This window comes from Podarcis gaigeae (assembly GCF_964106915.1).
Source record: "Podarcis gaigeae genome assembly, chromosome: 12".
Taxonomy (NCBI): domain Eukaryota; kingdom Metazoa; phylum Chordata; class Lepidosauria; order Squamata; family Lacertidae; genus Podarcis; species Podarcis gaigeae.
This window is the reverse complement of record NC_139688.1, coordinates 3,215,550-3,235,112: the sequence shown is the minus strand read 5'-3', so window position 1 is coordinate 3,235,112 and position 19,563 is coordinate 3,215,550. Positions and strand designations below refer to the sequence as shown.

The window sequence follows — 19,563 nt, the reverse complement described above, 5'->3', positions numbered from 1 at the left end:
AATTTTTTTAAAAAAAACCTCCATTTGAGAGTAACGACCATCAAATCTAGAGGGGCTTACTTCTGAGCAGATCTGCACAAAAGTGGGAAATCTAATCTAAGGCAGACACAATGAAAACAGAAGCAGCAAAGCCTTTATTCCAGGTTACCTAATCCAGAACACTTTCGCCTTTGGCTCTGCCCCCAAACAGGAAAAGGATTGCCCACCCCTACTCTAGAGAGATGCTGTGACACGGATCCTGCTCTCAGAAGCCAGCCACTCGCATGTATGTGGCTCTCTGAAAATTAACTCTTCCCTGCGGTGGGTTAATTCTCCACAAGCTCCTCTAGTTCAATGGCAAGCATGGGTGCTGACATTTCTGGCGGATTGCTCCAATTATCATTTAGGCACGGAAATAACGTGTGGGACACGGCGATACGATCTTGCAAGAGTTCCTAAAACATGTGTTCCTAAACATCCGATTCCTGGAAGCCTGGGGTAAGCTACAGGGACCCGTAATTATTCTTCCGAAGCATCAGGTTCCGGCTTCTGTTGGATGCAGAAAACCAAACTCTGGCAATGAGAATAGATTAAGCAAATTAAGTGCGTTTACGCACATTTTCTTAATTGCCATAATTTATGGGCCCAGGATTGAATGTCTTGGCGCAGGGTAAACAGTCCTAAGTAATTGCCACTCAACACCTCCACACAGCCTGTAAAACAAGTTAATTAGATATATAAAACTCTCACAGCGATCAATTAGAAGAGCGTCTCAAGGCAAAGACTTGTTAGTGGGTATTTTAGCAAAGCTTCCCTTTGCTTGTCCCACTGTGTTCATAAGGAGGTTTCATATTATGCTTGTAACAGAATACAAAGCGCCTGTGAAAACTTGCCCCCCACGCCCCCGGGGTCCCCAGCCATTCCACTGGGGCCTCTGTGTCTTTTCAAGTTCTTAAAAAGTCTCCCTTTATATCCTTATTTCCACAGTTGCTCCAGCCAGCTGGCACTCTTCAGCAAGCGACTGCAGCTTGCTTTCCGTCTTCCCCAGGTGGCAACTGCTCACTCCCTCAGTGGCTACTAAATCCTCTTGCACAAAACCACATGCCAAGACAGGACAACCCACACTGGACCGCGATGACTCTCTGATCAAATACATCTGCTGTTTGCCGGGGCAATTCACTCTCAACTTTTGAGTGCTGCGCTTTTCTGCAAAGCCTTCCTGAGGCTCTCTGGGTGCTGACTCTCTGCTAAACTCTCATCCGTCTCAAAGCACTCCCTGCCTTCTGGATAAAGATCACACAATTCTGCTTTAGCCCTGAAGGTTAAAAACAAAAGTACCTTGTCATCATTAGCCAATTCCCTACGGATCCACCCATCGCCGGTCTTCCTCAGCTGCAGAAGCCTGTCCATCAGGGACAAGCTATTCACCTGCCTTGCCCCATCCCCTACCTGAGGGAAGGTGGGGTTGTTGTTGTTTTTTTTGCTATTTGGATGTTCCCTATTTTATTGTTCGGCATTGTTTCAGTGTTTACTAACACGAGGTCTTTGTCTGCCCTATTTACATTAGTGCGACTGTTTTGCTTAAATTGTGCTCTGTTTGCATTATCGTGAAACGTCGTTTCCATTTACTCTGCATGTTGTGAGCCACTTTGAGAACGCACCGGCCATGGGAAAGTGGCATGCAAGTGAAAACATGACAACATGCACGAAGGAAGAGGAGCTTTGCAGGGGGTTGGACTAGATGACCACTGAGTCCCTTCCAACTCTTAAGATTCTAGGATTCAACCCTCTAGCTGCCTTCATAGCAGGAGAGATGCCAACCCAAGGCCACTGCCTAGAGTTGCTTGGCAGTGCAGCTGGCTCCAAATATTCTACTTACCCGAACAGAGTTGCCATGCAAATAAAAAACCGCAAACCCCCACATATGCTGCCTTGGACAACTTGGGAGGATGTGTGCACAGGAGAGGCCCTGAAGTGAGGTTTTCAGCAAAGGAAAACATCCGATCTGAGCAGATGTAGAGCTGCATCCACTGCAGCTCGTGCCTGACATGCTCCATGGAAACAAATTTGCAGGCTATTCATTTCCCTTCCTAATAGAAAGCTGGAAGCTCATTGAAAGCCTCAGATATTGAACAGCCACTGGGAGCTCTGCATCCGGGGGAAAAATGGATTAGCGTCTAGTCTTCCAGGACAGAACAAGCTAAGCTGCAAGGAAAGGAAGAAAATAAAAGATTTTGTGGCTCTGCATGGGCACATGCATTAAATAAAACAGAGGGAGTGAGGAAGAGACAAAACCAATCCTGAAAAGGCTCATTAAAAAAAAACAATTTCAAAAAAATGGTTGGAAAGGCCAATGTGTACAGCCATGTTTATCGTAAGAATACAGTGGTACCTCTGGTTGCGAACAGCGTCTGTGTGGGTCGCAATTCGCCGCTTCTGCGCATGTGTGTGACGTCATTTTGCGTGTCTGCACATGCGCGAGCGGCGAAACCCGGAAGTAACCCTTTCCGGTACTTCCGGGTTGCCATGGGACACACCCTTAAGATGCTCAACCTGAAGCAAATGTAACATGAAGTATGACTGTAGATGACTGAGTCTTTCTTCTGCTATGATATACCAGAAGACTGGTGTGCTCTTTTCAGGAGAGAAGGGTCGCTTATTACCAGCTATTCTGTACTGAAGAAGATTTACAGCCAGAGTGGGCCACCGGGGAATGCTCCCGAGACTTGGGAAGTTTGCAACCTTCCCAGGGCATTTTTCCAAGGTGGCGGCGGCGGCAGCAGCAGCAGCAGCAGCAGCAGCAGCAGAGCGCAACCCTGAGATGCTGCATTTGAAGCCTCCAGTAAGTCCTAAGAACCAGTGAACGATGCGAGTGAGGATTTCTCGACTCTTTCAACACGAAGACATGGGAACGACAAAATATTTCGCTTAACCTTAGGGTTTCTTCATGCCTTATGCAGTGGCATTTTCTCAGCTACCTCAACAATTGCACATTTGCCACAGGTGTGCATTACATACTCACTTGTTACATGTAAATGTGTGGTGTGACCCGCGGTCTATGCTGCCCATCATGGCTCTGCTAAATGATTCAGGAATGGGCGCTGGGACTACCAGGTACCACTGCCAATGCAGTTGCTCATGCTGCAGTTTTACGGCTCAGCTACAGTAATTCCTACTGAGGGATCGCCCTCCCCCAAGGAAGCGTTTTTAGCACTCTAGAGCAATAATGTTTTAAATCCAACCCTTCTGGTTTTAGCTGCCCAAATATATAAGCAGTATTTTCGGCAGGCATATACCATGCAACTTTGCTGTTGCACATTTGTAAACCCCACGCCACCCCCCACAAAAAAAGGGCAGGCTTGGCGGAGGGCTTCTTCGCCTTGCACCCTCTGGTGAAAAGCTGCTTCAGAGAAGGCGCTGCAGACCGTTGAGTGACCCAATTCAATTTTGCCAAGCCACTCCCCCACAGAGAGCCATCTGCTCCTGCCCTAATTTATTCCATTAGTCACAGATCAATACAAATCACATTAACTGGCTAACATTAACTGCAAAAATCCAGTTCATTTCTCTCATTCAGAAATAATCTGCATCTCACGTTTTATTCTCTGGGCCAAGGAAAGGCTTCAAATTCTATTATCTGCCGCTAGCGAGCGAAAGGGAAAACACGTGGCTTCTTACATATGTCTCTGCTGTCCTTGCTGTAATTTTGCATGCTGTACACCCATTTACTGTATTTTTAATGGAAGCGGGGTCTCTAAATACCGTATTTTTCGTCCTATAGGGCGCACCGGCCCATAGGACGCACCTCGTTTGGGGGGAGGGAATGAATAAAAAAAAAATATTTCCCCCGCCCAGCCGCGGCTGCCGCCCCAAGCCTTGCGCACACCTGCCCCCCCAAGCCTCGCACGCTCGGCGGGACCTCCCGCCGGGCACGCGAGGCTTGCGGACACTCGCCGGGGCTGCAGGCTGCTGCCCGCAAGCCTTGTGAGCCTGCGGGAACTCCCACCGGGCTTGCAAGGCTTGCGGATAGCTTCCTGAAGCCTGGAGAGCGAGAGGGGTCAGTGCGCACCAATGCCTCTCGCTCTCCAGGCTTCAGCGAAAGGGGAAATGTGTGTGCGTCCTATGGGGCGAAAAATACCGTATTTCAAAAAATAAATATTCAGCGCTCAATACTGAAGAGCCCTATTCAGGCGCTTGTTCATCTGATGTTAATCATGTGGAGAAAACAGTGGGGTTGAGGACACTTGCCCTGCCACAGTGGCGTAGCGTGGGTTGTCAGCACCCGGGGCAAGGCAAGTAATTTGCGGCCCCTAACCCGCACGCCTGGCACCCCCCCCCCCCACAGTGGGCGGCGACCCGGCAGCTCAGATCGGATTCGCACAGCAGTGAGAGAGAGTGAAGAGCCAGGTAGGGGCAGAGAGCTGCGAGTGTGAACGCGCCCCCCCAGATGTTGCGCCCGGTGCGGCTGGCCCCCCCTGCACCCCCACGCTACCCCACTGCCCTGCCATATTCATTGTTGCCCCTGATGAGTTGGAGGATGGCCGCCTGTAAGAGATAACCAATTATACAACCTTCCATAGACATCTGAAGGCAGCCTCGTCTCGGGAAGCTTTTAATGTCTGCTGTATTGTGTGCTCTTTTGTGTTTTGTTGGAAGCTGCCCAGAGTGGCTGGGGTAACCCAGTCATATGTGCTGGGTACAAGCATAAATTATTATTATTAATAATATTATCATCATCTCCACTTAAAAGCACAGAACTCAGCACAGCCAGGAAAAATCAAAACCTCGCCCTGGTCTGGTTCTCTGAGAGGAAGTTCCAGATCTATTGGAGCAGAGTATTAGCTAGGCAGCCATGAAGATAATCACATCCTCAGGTGTTTACCTGAAACCTATAAGACACATGGAAAGGACACAGAAGGGAAACAAAAGCATAAGGACAGTTACTGAGATGTTCACAAGGGTGTGGAGCCTTGAGATTCGAGTTCAAGTGTCAATGCTTGACATTACTGCAGCTTGACTGAAATTCCCTGTTCTCAGAGACTGGGGAAATGTGTGGTACTGTTGCTATTATCGTATGAGACCTCATGAGACCAGGGCCCTGCAGGATCTGATTTCTTTTTGCAGGGCCTGTAAGACAGAGTTGTTCCGCCTGGCCTTTGGCTTGGAGCCAATTTGATTCCCTCCCTCTCTCTCTCTTCCCCCCCCTTTCTTTTCCTTCTCCTCCTGCGATGAGGCTACGTTTTAATATTTTAATGTTCCATTATTTTAATGTATTTTATTTTTGTTTTTAAGTTGTAACCATTCATCTTGTTTTTATTATTGCTTGTAAGCCGCTCTGAGCCCAGCCTTGGCTGGGGAGGGCGGGGTATAAATAAAAAATTATTATTATTATTATTATTAGTATGTAATTGTGGGAAGGAAGATTACTGTAAACTGTGTGGATGCTGAAGGTTGATGGGTATAGGAGGAAGAGAAGAGCAGGAGTCTAGGAAAATTAGTTTCAATAGACAAAATTGGTGAGACACTATGGTTCAGGAGGGCACAAAGTTAACTGAATGTCCGTCAGCCGAACTGCGTTCTCCTCTGTATCTTGACTTGCACTGCCTGCAGAAACGTTAAAGTAGGTAACGTAACCTACAAACGTAACAGCATGCTGCAGACTAAGCACTGTGGCATTTTGGTCTTAGCAGGAGGCTGAATCAAAGGATGTATTCACCATGGTGCTCAGTAATTATATTTTGACAAAGCTGTAAAATTCTGCTTTATTGTGTATGCAGAAAATGGAAGGAACCATGCCCTAATTACTCTCAAGTCTCACACCAGAAGCAATATCTCTCACTCAAGGACTGCTTTCCATTGTGTTGTACAATCTGCTTAAATATAGGAATTATCAAGATGACCCCTAATTTACTGTTTCCTGAACTTGCGCCTGCCACATACTGATCTATGCTGGTGTGGCATTTCAATCATTATTCCAAATGGGGAGAATAATGTTCAATCTCCAAGCATAAAACCAAACATCTCATATTGTAAATGACTTTCTGGGAAATAAGGCAGTCCAAAGCACTTTTGACACCCCACAGATTCTCAACCATTGTATCAGGCATAATCCCAACTCCCCCATCAAGATCAAACATTTCATTTTTCTTGAGTTCATGAACGATGCAGGCAATAATGATTACAGAGTACGAGCTGTCATGTGACTCTCAAGAGTCACAATTACATATTGGTTTTCTTCATCGCTCAATGACCAAAAATATGGTGGCTGATGTGAATAACCCAATCTCTAATTCTGCCTACTCCCCCTACCCCAAAATAAAGCAAGTCGTGTTCTAATATATCTTTAGTTATCCTTAGTTATGATTGCCTTTGGTTGATATAAACACAATAAAACATCACAAACTGGCTTATAAGTATAAAATCAAATTTACTAGAATAATAGCTAGAATAGAGATAGACTTGTGACCATTCAAACAACAAGCATACTAAGGTGCCATGTGCAAGACAAAGCCCAGAGATACTGTAAATGGAGTGGATAAATGCACAACTCTATCTTAACAAGTTACATGTGCAGTAAATGTTATACAGATTGGATAAATGAACCATTCAACAAGTAGTGTAAGTCCAATCACAGAATGGCAACCCCGTGCCGCCACAATGGCAAGGGTAGCACACTGGAGAATATGACAAAGTTTTTCAACTCTGTTTTTCAAAGATTGAACTGGATGAGAAAAGTGGAATTGAGAATTATCCTCAGTTGAGAGGTTATTCTCACCAGGGTGGTGGCTTTGATTTGCCTTCCCGTGATTGATCCATGCATACGGCTTTGTGTTTCCAACTCAAGACCTCTTGAAGAACATCTCATCCAGTCCAATCTTTGAAAAACAGCCTTGAAAAGCTTTTTCATATTCTCCAGTGTGCTATCCTTGCTGTTAGTATGTTTATTGTTTGAATGGTTACAAGTCTATCTCTATTCTAGCTATTATTCTAGTAAATTTGGTTTTATACTTATAAGCCAGTTTGTGGTGTTGTTGTTTTGTTGTATTATTATTACTGTCACCACATTTGATGCTTTGTGTATATACTTGACCTAAACACAAATCAGAGACAAGCATGATGGACAGGAGCTCCAGACGGCAACCCCTAAGGACATACCAAGTTTCTCTGGCTCATCTGGAGCCGTTCCGGCAATGCAGCTGCTCTCTAGTCCGTAAGTGGGATCCACTTTTCCAGAGACTCTGGCTGCCTCCTGCACCTTCTTGACATGGGCCTCAACCAGTTCCAGTGGGACTTCCTCTCGGACCCTGGAAAATTCCTCTGTAAAAAAAGTAAAAAGCTTAGAAGTTTGTTTTTAGGTGGGAAGGTTTTCAGAGTCATGTACCAATAGAACAGGTAACTCTTTAAGAGAGCGGTTCTCAACCTGTGGGTCCCCAGGTGTTGTTGGACTACAACTCCCATCATCCCTGAGCTCTGGCCTTGCTAGCTAGGGGTGATGGGAGTTGTAGTTCAACCACACCTGGGGACCCACAGTTTGAGAAAGGCTGCTTTAAGATGACCCTGCTGGATGATCTGATTGCACATTTTACACTATTGTAGTTACTCCTGTTTATTGGACATTTAGCAAGGGAACTATGAGTCACAAAGCCAAGAGCGGAGTGGGAGAAGGGGACAAAGGGAGCTGACAGCAGGACAGGCCAATGAATAGCAGAACAAAGGGAGATGTGGCAAGAGACTCGGGCAAGCCAGACAAGAGGACCCCAAAATTAATGGCCAAAAAGCTCAAAGCACAAAGCAGCACCAGCCTTGAGAGAGGAGCCATGAAAAAGAGACATAAAAAGGAAGGTAATTTTAGCACCAGCACTTTGAATTGACTGATCAGGGAAGATGACATGCAGAGAAGCCTTTTGGGGAAGCTGCCTGCAGAATGGATAAGGCAATTTCCAAGTTATTTTAAAAACACATTACTCGAAACTCTAATGCACATATTGCCACTGTGTGGCAATTAATAATACAAGGGCTGTTTTGTTCAGAAATCTTGAGAGCATCTTGGACAGAATCTCAGGAAGATGAAATCAAGGATGGGAGCAGACAGCAGAACCTGAAGCATTCGTAATAGGTTAGCAAGGCCCTTTTGAAGTTATGCGTTGAGCTACACAAACGACAAATTAATGCTTGGCGTTTAGGTACCACTTGGCTTAGGCGGTGCTTCACTAAGATTAACCAATTAAAGGTAAGTGACAGCAGGCAGCAGACTGCAGGAAAGATGAAAGCAGGCTTCAATTTGCTTCTCTGGGCAGGTTTGCCAGCCTGTGTGCAGAATGTCGTTCCCCTCCCCCCCCCCCCCACCCTTATAAATACCAGCATCTTCCCAGGCAGTCCTTAAGTAGTTTTGGTGAATTTACGACAGATCAACCAAGGAGACGGTGGAGGATTTTCTTTAAGGCTAAGTCAGCGCCAAGCATGAAATTAAGACCTTCTCAGACAAGATTGAACTGGAAAGGGGGTGGGGAGGGAAGGTGATCCATACCTAAAGCTGCTTTAGCTGCAGCAGACGCCACCCGGGGATCCACGACAGATGCCAGAAAAGCCACGGTGCTCATCACAGGGTTCCCAGACTGGCTGAAAGGCACAGGCTGGTAAGCCAAAGGGCCTAGCGAGGCATCGGAGTTCTCCAAGTAAGGATCCTCAATGGGAAGCCTCAGGAAATGGAGGATGCACTCATCTTGAGTGCGGCTTCCGACATGCTCAGAGACTTTATTCCAGTCATCTTTGTACATCTCCAACGCCTTAAAAAACAAAGGGGGGGGGGAATCAACTTTTAAAGAGACGCAATGCAAAAGTAGTTGGTTCACAAATTTCGTATACCATGAGAACAGCAGGAACTAAACATTTGTTCAGATAATATAAGCAATTTGTGATCCTGTTGAGATTAGAAGCAGGTGTTAGTAAGCTGCGGGGAGGTTTGGCTACATGTGACCACTCTTTTAAAAGAGATATTTCGATAGATTTTTGTGAACGTCTTTCAATGAAGGTAAATAATAGCAAATGTGTGTAAAAAGAACAAATATGAAGAGCTGAGAAATTCTGAGAATGTTTATTTCAGAAAAGGTGAGTTACCAGACCAGCAAAGCAAGTGTCAAAAGTGATTACAGTGGACCAAAACAACATACATTCTGCAACTTGTTTGACAGCAGGATCCTTCTATTGTATGAGATACATGGGAGCCTTCTTTCAGTATAAGCAAGCAGTCAGAGAAAGGCCAGAACATTGGAGACAAGCATTTATGGTGTAAGCTTGCCGCTAAGTACCATCCTCCAGTCTTTGGTACCGCTGGGCCATCACTGCTATTTCTGAACAATCCTAGTGGCAAAAAATGTCCAAGTAGCAGCCACTCTTGGGGATCTTTTACCACCCCTTCCTTCCACAACATTGACTCTGAAACATGAAGAGAAGGTAGCCAAGCACTGTCATTTAGATCCTCTGACCTCAGAAACATGCCTAAAACTTTTGCTGCATGGTTGGTATGGTGTCTTCCATTCAGGTTCCCCACCCATATATTTCCCTGACCACAGAAACAAAATTCAGCAAAGGCAGGCCTACATCCGGCTAGCATTTCAGCTTTGGATCTGAGAGTTGCTACTTCGAAACACATTGGTGACTAATATACACACAGTGATTACCAAAATAATTACACATTCTTTATCAATCTTCTGAGAAAAATACCAAACCTTGTGCAAAGCCACAAAAACTTGTGATCAACCCAGTCTAAGATGAACTTATAATGCCTGATTTCAATAGATTTTTCAAATGCTTAACTCAGTCTTTTGTTTTCTTTCTCTTTTTAGGTAAGTGGATGAAGATACCTATGAAAGGTATGTTCGGTGTTGTTCACAATACTGAGAGATGCTAGTGAAGTTGTAGATGGATGTTAGTGAAGTTGTAGACAGGGTGCTGGCGTTTTGCACCTGTCATGGTGGCTGTTGCTAATCTGACTCCAAACTCTCTCCTCCTTCCCTGGCCACCTCCAGTCCCACAGCCTTGCCTCACTGGCCTTTTCACCAATTTCTCTACTATAATCTTTCCTATCACCTTTCAAATGCATTGCAACTCTCACCTCCCATCCCTCTTCCTTTGAGCAACTCAGGTCTCTGCATCCTTTTCTGCTTTCCATTTCTCTTGACCCATCTCCAACCTGATTTACAATTACTTCTAATCTACTAGTCCATGCTACAGCGTCATCTCTTGCCAAGATTATTATTATTGACACAATCTTTGTGTCCTTCCTTCCTGCAGTCCCTTCTCTTGGGTTGATTCATATTGGCTCATCTAAATTGTCCCCACCCCACCCTGACATGACTCCACTCTGACGTAAACCATCACCTGAAGGCGTAGGCTTTCAGACTATTCTCTTTATTTGCTGGATTCTAAGCTTTGTGTGGCCGAATTATCTCTTCCAGCTTGTGTTTTCTCCAAATTTTGGAACTATGGCACCTAGAATAAGTTGTGGAATTTAATATAATTATCTGGAGGAGGGCAGAATTGGTAGATGGAGATATCCTGTTTCTATTTCCCATCTGAAATGCAACAGATCTCATCTAGAGCATGTTGAAAAGGGAAAGGGAAAGTGAACTGATGTTCCTTAAGGTGAGGGAGGGTACCAAGGAGAAGAGTGCATAGCTGTCAAGTGTCCCTTATTTGAAGGGACAGCCCCTTATCCCAGCGCTGTCTCCCGCTGCTGTCCCTTACTGATGGATGTCCCTTAAATGATGTCCCTTAAATTTCAAAGGAAGCAGCTCCTCTCCCTCCCTCCCTGCCGGCCAGGGAAGAGGGAGGCTCCAACTGTGTTGCTTGGCTGTGTTGCTCACCCAGTAAGAAGTCTAAGAACGACTGGGGGGTGGAGCTTGCATGCCTTGTGTGTGGCTAGTTAATGCAAGCTGAGGGGTTTTTTGAATGCTGGACGCCATTTTGTTGCACGTGCTGCTGCAAACTTTGCAGTGCAAAGCCAGGCCGGGGAGCCATCTTAAGTTGAGGCTGCATAGGCCTTGTGGTGCATGTGATTCAGATTCTATTCAGTTGAACCTCTGGTTACAAAGTTGGTTGGACAGTGTTCTCAAAGCTACCCAGCATAAGTTTGACCAGACTGCAGGAGGACAGGAAGACTGGAGTGCCTGAAACAGGTGAGGCTGCAGGTCCCTTATTTTCAAGGCTGCTGGTCCCTTATTTTCAAATCTGTAAGTTGACAGCTATGATAGTGTAGTGCAAATACTTTGATTTTTATGGAAATATTGCACAAAATGATTACAAATTTTTAAAAAAGGAAAGGCAGCATACCTGTCAAATGTACTGGAGGGTACAAATAAAATAAAAAAAGGACTTCAACGGGTTCTCTTTCTCTGGAGAGAAACATGACCTCCAAGTCTTCTCTCCCATATGGAGTGTAAGAACCCAAAAATTTATATGAAAGCAGCTGCTGACAATTTGATTACCTGGGCTTTCCTACATCAGCCATCGTGTCAACTGTTCTACAAAATCCAATGTCACCTTGCTCATTCCACATGGAAACAGCCAGACTTGTACTGCTATCACAAGACGCAATTCAAGTTCCAGGGACTAGAAGTCCATAATAAAGACACCCCAGATTCGCAACAGGAACAAATGAGGCATATATCTGTGTGCTGTATGTTACTGGCATGAGTTCCTGTGAGATTTTATTTGCTGCATTTCGAATTTGGTGTTCTCTTCTGGAAAGGCCGGGGCAGGGAATGCTTTTATAACATGTGGTAGCAAAATGTACACTTAGTCAGCGGCTGCAGCCAATCAGAATTTCTTCACTAATACACCCGCAGGATACAAACGTTAGAGAGCATGTTTGTTGCCATTATGTTTTACACCTACACTACACAATGTGCGAAGCAGCTCTAAGAAGGAAGAAATGTGTGAATGGAGCTAAAAACAACTGACACTGTAAATGCAAAGAGTCAGGGAGTAGGAGAAGCAGCTGGGAAAGAACTGGCTTCTGCGCCAAATCACATTTTCTATTTTAACAACTACAGATACATGTTCTTGGGTTTAGTCAGTAACCGGGAGAGCCTGAAAGGCATAGATGCTGGAGAGGTCACAAACTGAGTAGGGGGCTTCCGAGAACCTGCTCCACCTGGATTCCACTCTGTGCTGCACTAGTTCTCACCGGGCACATAAATGTTTTCCCCCATGGCAACCTTGATTTCCGCTTGTTTCAGCTGTCTTACTGCTTAGAAGAAAGCCAATAACGTTTCCTTTTGTGTTTCTGTGGAATTTAACATGTATGTAACACAACTTCATTTATCTGCCTGCTGAGATCTGACAGTGATTAACCTGCAGGGAGGGGGAAAACCGACTCCGCGCCAAAGAGATACAGGGCCGGCAGGCAAGGGACAACTTGGATATTTATTTTTTTGAAGCTTGTGACATGTGCACTTCCTCAAAGGCACTCTAAGAATTTATAAAGGACGTGCTTCATCTATTGGAGGTTGAAACATAAACTGATATCCGCTTCGCTGCTTTATCTGGATGTTAAAAAGTGTGAGAGGAAAAAAGCAGTTGTGTCTAGAGAGCTAAATTATAGTACAGACGCTGGGCTCTCTCCCTGTCAAAAATGAATTAACAAGATGGTCCTCCTATGAATTAGCTGCTCTGAAGCTTTCTTGCAGTCTTGCATAGCAACAGTTCAGTTTTACCCAAGCGCCACTGATATCATTGTCACCTCCTTTCAAATATGGAAGTATAAGATCAACTGACACCTCTGGGCTGCAAATAAACCACATTGCTGTATCTTTCTGGAAATCGCTGTTCTGGGCTATTCGCACTATTAACGGCAATGAAAGTGTAAAGATATGCTGCCGCTGCAAATAACCTTATCAACACGACTGATTTACACAATCAGACACCGTAAGGTGCATTAAATGACATTATTTTATACACTGCATCCCAGTGTTGATAAGCAATGCAGTGTCAAACTCATCATCCTGAAGTAACACAGATGTTTTCATGTAAAATGGACCTCTGTATGGAAGCAGAATTCTGTTATGCTGCCCCATCCAATGAAGAAGAAGAAGAAGAAGACAAAGAAGAAGAAGAGGAGGAGGAGTTTGGATTTGATATCCTGCTTTATCACTACCCAAAGAAGTCTCAAAGCGGCTAACTTTCTCCTTTTCCTTCCCCACAACAAACACTCTGTGAGGTGAGTGGGGCTGAGAGACTTCAGAGAAGTGTGACTAGCCCAAGGTCACCCAGCAGCTGCATGTGGAGGAGCGGGGAATCGAACCCGGTTCACCAGATTACAAGTCTACCGCTCTTAACCACTACACCACACTGACAGTGTTCCTGCTACGTATTCAAGAAATCAGGGAGAGACAGTGAGCGCACCATTTATAAGACAGAACCTGCCTCCCCCTTTTGCTAGCACTCTAACATCCATACTGCTATTAAGGGGGAACAGGTGGCATGTGGAGACTGCAATGAGCCGGATGGTGACTGTTTAGTTGCTAAGGTGGTTGCGTGTTCCCTCCCTACCCCACTCAGGTTCAAGTTATGCCACTAAACTCCTCTTCAGGAAAGGCTGGGGTGGTTTCCTAAGCAAGAGGAGAAAGTCTATCCTGGCTGCTTTCCTGAAACCGAAGGAGATTTGCTTGGCCTGCCAGAGCTATTGCAATCCCAACGTGGGCTAGGCAGAGAAAGACCAGACCTGCACACTCTTGCCGATTAGACAACTTGATTTACTCAAGTAAGCACAAGGCATGCTTTGCCGCCAAGCAGGAAGCTGCTTGCGCTGTCAGAAACCAGCGGCTACCGTTTCCCTCTCGTCTGGCAAGAGGGCTTCTGGCTTGCTCAGACACCAAAGTCAGCCAGCACTTCCACGTTTATATTAAGCCACGACATATGCGAGCACAGATCTTGAAAGCCTCCGTGTTGGAGCAACACAGGGGGAAATTAGGCCTGCTCAGAGAAACAGCACAGCTGGTGTTTACTACAAACTCAGTGCTGAACAATGAAAAATCTGCAAGGGTCGTAATACTGCACACTTGGCCCAGAAGAACTTGCACCCCACAAGAAGGTGACAGTGACGTCAGGCAGGATGCATGTGTGAGCTCTTGCCAGGATGGGTGCTGCAAATATGCAGGGCGAGCCCCCACCCCACAACAGCCAATGAACACACCTAACAGACCAGAACATCACATGACTAGAGCAACCCCCTGCAAGAGCTTCCAGCTCAGCCCTGCCTCTTTGGTCTGAGCAACACTCAGCTCACCACGGCTCGCTGCCCAGTATTTCCTGCCTCACTTTTTATCCGTGCCTCATCCTGTGCCTTTATATTTAATGCCAGTTGACCTAGCAGTAGCCCAGTCTGACGCTTCTCCACAAATGCTTGGGGAATACAAGTCAGATACATGCTTTTTCTTTTTCTGCTTTGCTCCCCCAAACTCAAAATGCTATTAAGCTCTGCTTTTCAAAAAGCGAGACAAAAGTACAGGACAGCTACAATTAACGTCAACAGGGAAAAGCAGGTGATATGGAGAAAATATCGACTGGAAATACCATCGAGACCTCCCAAGCGAAGTATCAAGACCCTCTTATTTTCAGACTAGGGCAGGCAGTGTGCAAGATTTTGTTGCTGTTGTTGTTCCAACGCCCAGTGATGGAGTGGACGGCCTGGGCAGGAACAGAACACTATGGTTCAGTTCAGCATTGACAGAAAACCATGGCTTCCTGCTATGTGAATGAACCACAGTGAGCTTTGAGCTTCTGCCCCCCACTCCCCTCTTTCATCTCCAGGAGTAAGAAGCTTCTGCTTCTATAAGAACAACAAACATAAGAAGAGCCTGCTGGCTCAGGCAAATGACCCATCTAGGCCACCATCAGTTTCTCACAGTGGCCACCTAGATGACCGTGGGAAACCCGGAAGCAGGACCCAAGTGTGGCGATCACACAGGGTCCCCGGACGTTTCACCGTCTATTGATCCCTGTGCCACTACTTTATTTCTCGCTGCCACCACCCAGGCCATACCTGGGACAATACCGAGTCCAGTCAGGGTTAAATTGGAACATAAACTTTTGTTTATTTATTGCAGTTTAACAAGTGTGTGGTTTCATAAACAGTATCAGACAATTACATTCATGGGGTGCCTATCCAGACCTATAACTTCTGCTACCTGCTCTCACTCACTAAACCACCTCTCAGATATTTACTTGTCTGCCTAGCCCCTAACTGTTCCTGACTCGGCCTATTTCGCTACACTAACTCAACCTACCCACAAACTCTATCCCAATTCACTCCCACTCCAACCAACCACCCGAACTCCTCCTTTTTGTCCCTCCCAGAGCTGGTTTTAGAGGCCCACTGACTCCACCCCCCTGGGACCTGACTGGGGAACCTGTTTAACTATTCCACCTCCAGCACTCTCTCATATGTTAACCTCACACAAAGCAGGACAACACTCTTGTCTCCTGTGAAAGAGAAGCATTGCTGTCTCCAACTGTAGAGGTATTAAAGCTAGGAGCCATCAGCAGCTCTCTGCTGCATAAATTTTTCTAATCCTCTTTTATAAAAATTATGTTGAATCATAGAATCCTAGAGTTGGAAGAGACCCCAAGGGCCAACGAGTCCAACCCCCTGCCAAGCAGGAAACACCATCAGAGCACTCCTGACATATGGTTGTCAAGCCTCTGCTTAAAGACCTCCAAAGAAGGAGACTCCACCACACTCCTTGGCAGCAAATTCCACTGTCAAACAGCTCTTACTGTCAGGAAGTTCTTCCTAATGTTTAGGTGGAATCTTCTTTCTTGTAGTTTGGATCCATTGCTCCGTGTCCGCTTCTCTGGAGCAGCAGAAAACAACCTTTCTCCCTCCTCTATGTGACATCCTTTGATATATTTGAACATGGCTATCATATCACCCCTTAACCTCCTCTTCTCCAGGCTAAACATGCCCAGCTCCCTTAGCCGTTCCTCATAAGGCATCGTTTCCATCGTTTATAATACAATTTATCTTGACATCCAAACTTGGGAAACCCATGCTTTGTTTAAATTAAGGTGAGAACAAATCAGGATCAAAACATAGGGAACTGCGGTTAGTTTAAACTCTGAAGCAGAAACCTCTAATTTCCCCTGACATGTGTAAGATTGGGGGGGGGGGGGGCAAGTGAACACAAAAGCCCAAGCAGGCTCATTCATGTAGAGGGGAACAATGACTGCCTGTTGTGCCTGAGGATCAATAGAGGATGGCCTTTTCCTACTGAACGCTCCCTGGACCATTTGCTCATCAGAGGCTCTCCGCCAAGTCCTCCCATCACCTAAAGCGAGGTGGCGGGTGCCTAGGAAGAAGACTTTTTCTATCGTGGTGCCTTGCATTAGTAACACCTACCCCAGAGCAGCCCACTTTATGTCATTTTTAATGCCTCTTCAGCACAAGGAAGAGGGTCTTTTTCAGCTGCCTAGCCACTGCAGCACATTTTAGAGCATGTTTTATTTTCGTTTTTATAGCTCTGCTGGATTTTATGAGTGCTACCCTTTTGCACTTTTAACGTTTTATATAGAGATTTCATTACAGTTTCTTCATATAAACTGTACATCACTCAGCAGCCTTTGCAATGAAGAACTGCCGATAGATAATATTAAACAAATTCCAATATGTATGTAAGCAGCTTTGAGACACAACCTAAGGCTCTGTACAGCAAGACTACAAAGGCCTCATCGCATCTGGAAACCAAGCCTTATGAGGAATGGTTTAGGGAGGGAGGAATGGTTTAGGGAGGTGGGTATATATAAGCCTGGAGAAGGGGAGACTGAGAGGAGATACGATAGCTACCTTCAAATATCTAAAGGGCTCTCACATGGATGATGGAGCAAGCTTGTTTTCTCCTGCTCCAGAGGGTAGGATTCAAACCAATGAATTCAAGTTACAAAAAGGGAGATTCCAACTAAATATCAGAAGAGCTTTCAAGTGGTAAAGCTGTTTGACAGTGGAACAGACTCCCTCTGAAGGTGGCAGATTCTCCTTCATGGAAGGTTTTTAAGCCATCTGTCATGGGTGCCTTGCAGGGGGGGTTAGATTAATGACCCTGGGGTCCTTTCCAAATCTACAATTCTGTTTTTATATGATTCTTGCATCGACTCATCCACAGCTTAGCAACAAAACACCATTGACAATTCTATAGCCATACAGCTGACAACCAAGGACTCATGTTTTACTTATTGCTTATTATTATACTATTATTATTATTATTATTATTATTATTATTATTATTATTATTTATTAAATTTATGTACCACCCTTCATCAACAGATCTCAGGGCAGTTTGGAATAAAATACAAGATAAAACACAATAATTAAACCAAAACCACAAAACAATAACGCCCCCCACCTTCCCACAGGCACACGTAAAAGTCTGTAGGATATTAATCAGCCAAACGCTTGGTTGAAGAGGAACGTTTTTGCCTGGCACCTAAAAATATATAGTGAAGGTGCCAGGCGAACCTCCCTGGGGGAGAGCATTTCACAAATGGGGAGCCACTGCAGAAAAGGCTCTGCTCTCTACTCAACAACCTTGTTCTATACAAGAAGTCACCCAGAAACATATTAACTCAATGTAAGTCAGAACATAGGTACCACTTCAAATGTCACTCAGCAGCTTCCTTTTCTCTGTATCCCCACCATCACAATTCCCAAATTTCCCCCCACTCAAAATTTCTTACCTCAAGTAGCAGCAGAGTCTCTTGTTCTGTCCATTCTCGCCCAGCGCTAGCACTTTTGCTCTGTATGAAGGAGGAGGGAAACAGTTCACTCATGTACCCAGTGCACAGGTGAGTATGGCTATTATTGTCAAGAGGTGGGATTGGCAATTTGTTCCATCACAGATGTGTTACTTGTTGGAAGGGGCCTCCCTAAACACAGATAAGCCCTAGTGGCACCTGCCATGTCAAAGGAGAACCTGATAAACTCTTGCAAGTTACATCATCTGCATCATCATCATTTCATTATTTGTATGGCACCCATCAGCCGCTCTGGGAAGCATCCATCCATCCATCCATCCATCCATCCATCCATCTATCTATCTATCTATCTATCTATCTATCTATCTATCTATCGTGGTACCTCGCAAGATGAAATTAATTCGTTCTGTGAGTTTTTTCGTCTTGCGAAGCACAGATTCACATAGGAATGCATTGAAAATCATTCCCATAGGAATGCATCAACGTTTTCGTCTTGCGAAGCAAGCCCATAGGGAAATTCGTCTTGCGAAGCAACTCAAAAGACGAAAAACTCTTTCGTCTTGCGAGTTTTTCGTCTTCCGAGGCATTCGTCTTGTGAGGTACCACTCTATCTATCTATCTATCTATCTATCTATCTATCTATCTATCTATCTTCTATCTATCATCTATCTATCTATCTATCTATCTATCTATCTATCTATCATCTACACACACACACATCAAACTTTAAAAACTTCCCTAAACAGGGCTGCCTTCAGATGTCTTCTAAAAGTCAAATAGTTGTTTATCTCTTTGACATCTGAGGGGAAGGCGTTCCACAGGGCAGGCGCCACTACTGAGAAAGATGACTGCTGCTCCTCGGGGCAGCCTGACTCAGCAGTTGAGGCAAGAATCCCAGAAGCAATCAACACTCGCTCAGTAGGAAATCTGATCAGAATAGAGGGTTAACTATTTCTAAGGTTACGGATCTGTGAAATGGAAGAAGCGCTTCATGCAGGCACTTTCCCTTTAAGACAATGTTCGAACAAGTGAGGGAAAGTGGAAGAGCTCTCCTTTTAGCAACAGCCTACAAAGGAGAATAGTCCCGTGGGGGAGGAAGGATTGCAGAGAAGGAAAGAAGGCAAAATGGCCCTCATACAACACCCTGCACTGATGCTAGGATATGGCTGCTAAGTCAAATACCAAGAGTAGATTAGCCTACTATCAGCCCAATTCTCTGCAACTAAGAGATAACAGGAATGCACAACCTGCATCAAATTTTAATAAATGCAACATGGCAGCAAAGACTGTGTTCAAGTGACTGAGACAAGCTCAGCTAAATAAATGGGCCCCAGTACAGGGGAAGGCTAACATGCCTTGTCCCAACATCTGCTTGTTTTCCTCTTCCCAAATATCTTCAAATATGGCAATCAAAAGCAATGCTTAGAATGTCTATTAAATCTCCCAGAATTCTCTACAGGTGCTCATAAATATTTAGCATTCTAGGAAAATATCACCCCAGCCTTAAAATTAGCATCAATTCTTGTTGCTAAAAAATCCAGAAAAAGGATCAATGTGTGTGTGAGAGAGAGAGAAAGAGAGAGAAACAGCTGTTCTAAACCAAACATACAGCATTTATAAAGATTTGACTATGTAGAAGTTCTGTGCGTGGTAAAGAAACATAACAGGGGCACAAGTCTGAATATTTAATGACAGCCATGTATTTCTGTTGAGCTATCATAAGCAGAGGGCATCAAGGAAATTAATTCCTGCATCGTAAGAACACCCCTGCAGGATCAGGCAAAGGCCCATGTAGCCAGGCACCTCCTTCTCAGTGGCCGGCCAGATGTCCTAATG

General features: G+C 45.1%; 1 protein-coding gene across 2 annotated transcripts in view; it reads right to left on the bottom strand.

The window, feature by feature from the left end:
* The window catches only part of SMARCC1 (SWI/SNF related BAF chromatin remodeling complex subunit C1), a 112,806-nt gene that overhangs the window by 49,105 nt on the left and 44,138 nt on the right, over positions 1-19,563 (bottom strand). For both annotated transcript variants that reach the window (XM_083703989.1, XM_083703988.1), the window contains exons 19-21: positions 17,710-17,769; positions 8,507-8,765; positions 7,135-7,296 (exon numbers count right to left, since the gene is read on the bottom strand). In XM_083703989.1, coding sequence (XP_083560115.1) covers positions 7,135-7,296; positions 8,507-8,765; positions 17,710-17,769 — 481 coding nt within the window. The remainder of the gene's footprint in view (positions 1-7,134; positions 7,297-8,506; positions 8,766-17,709; positions 17,770-19,563) is intronic.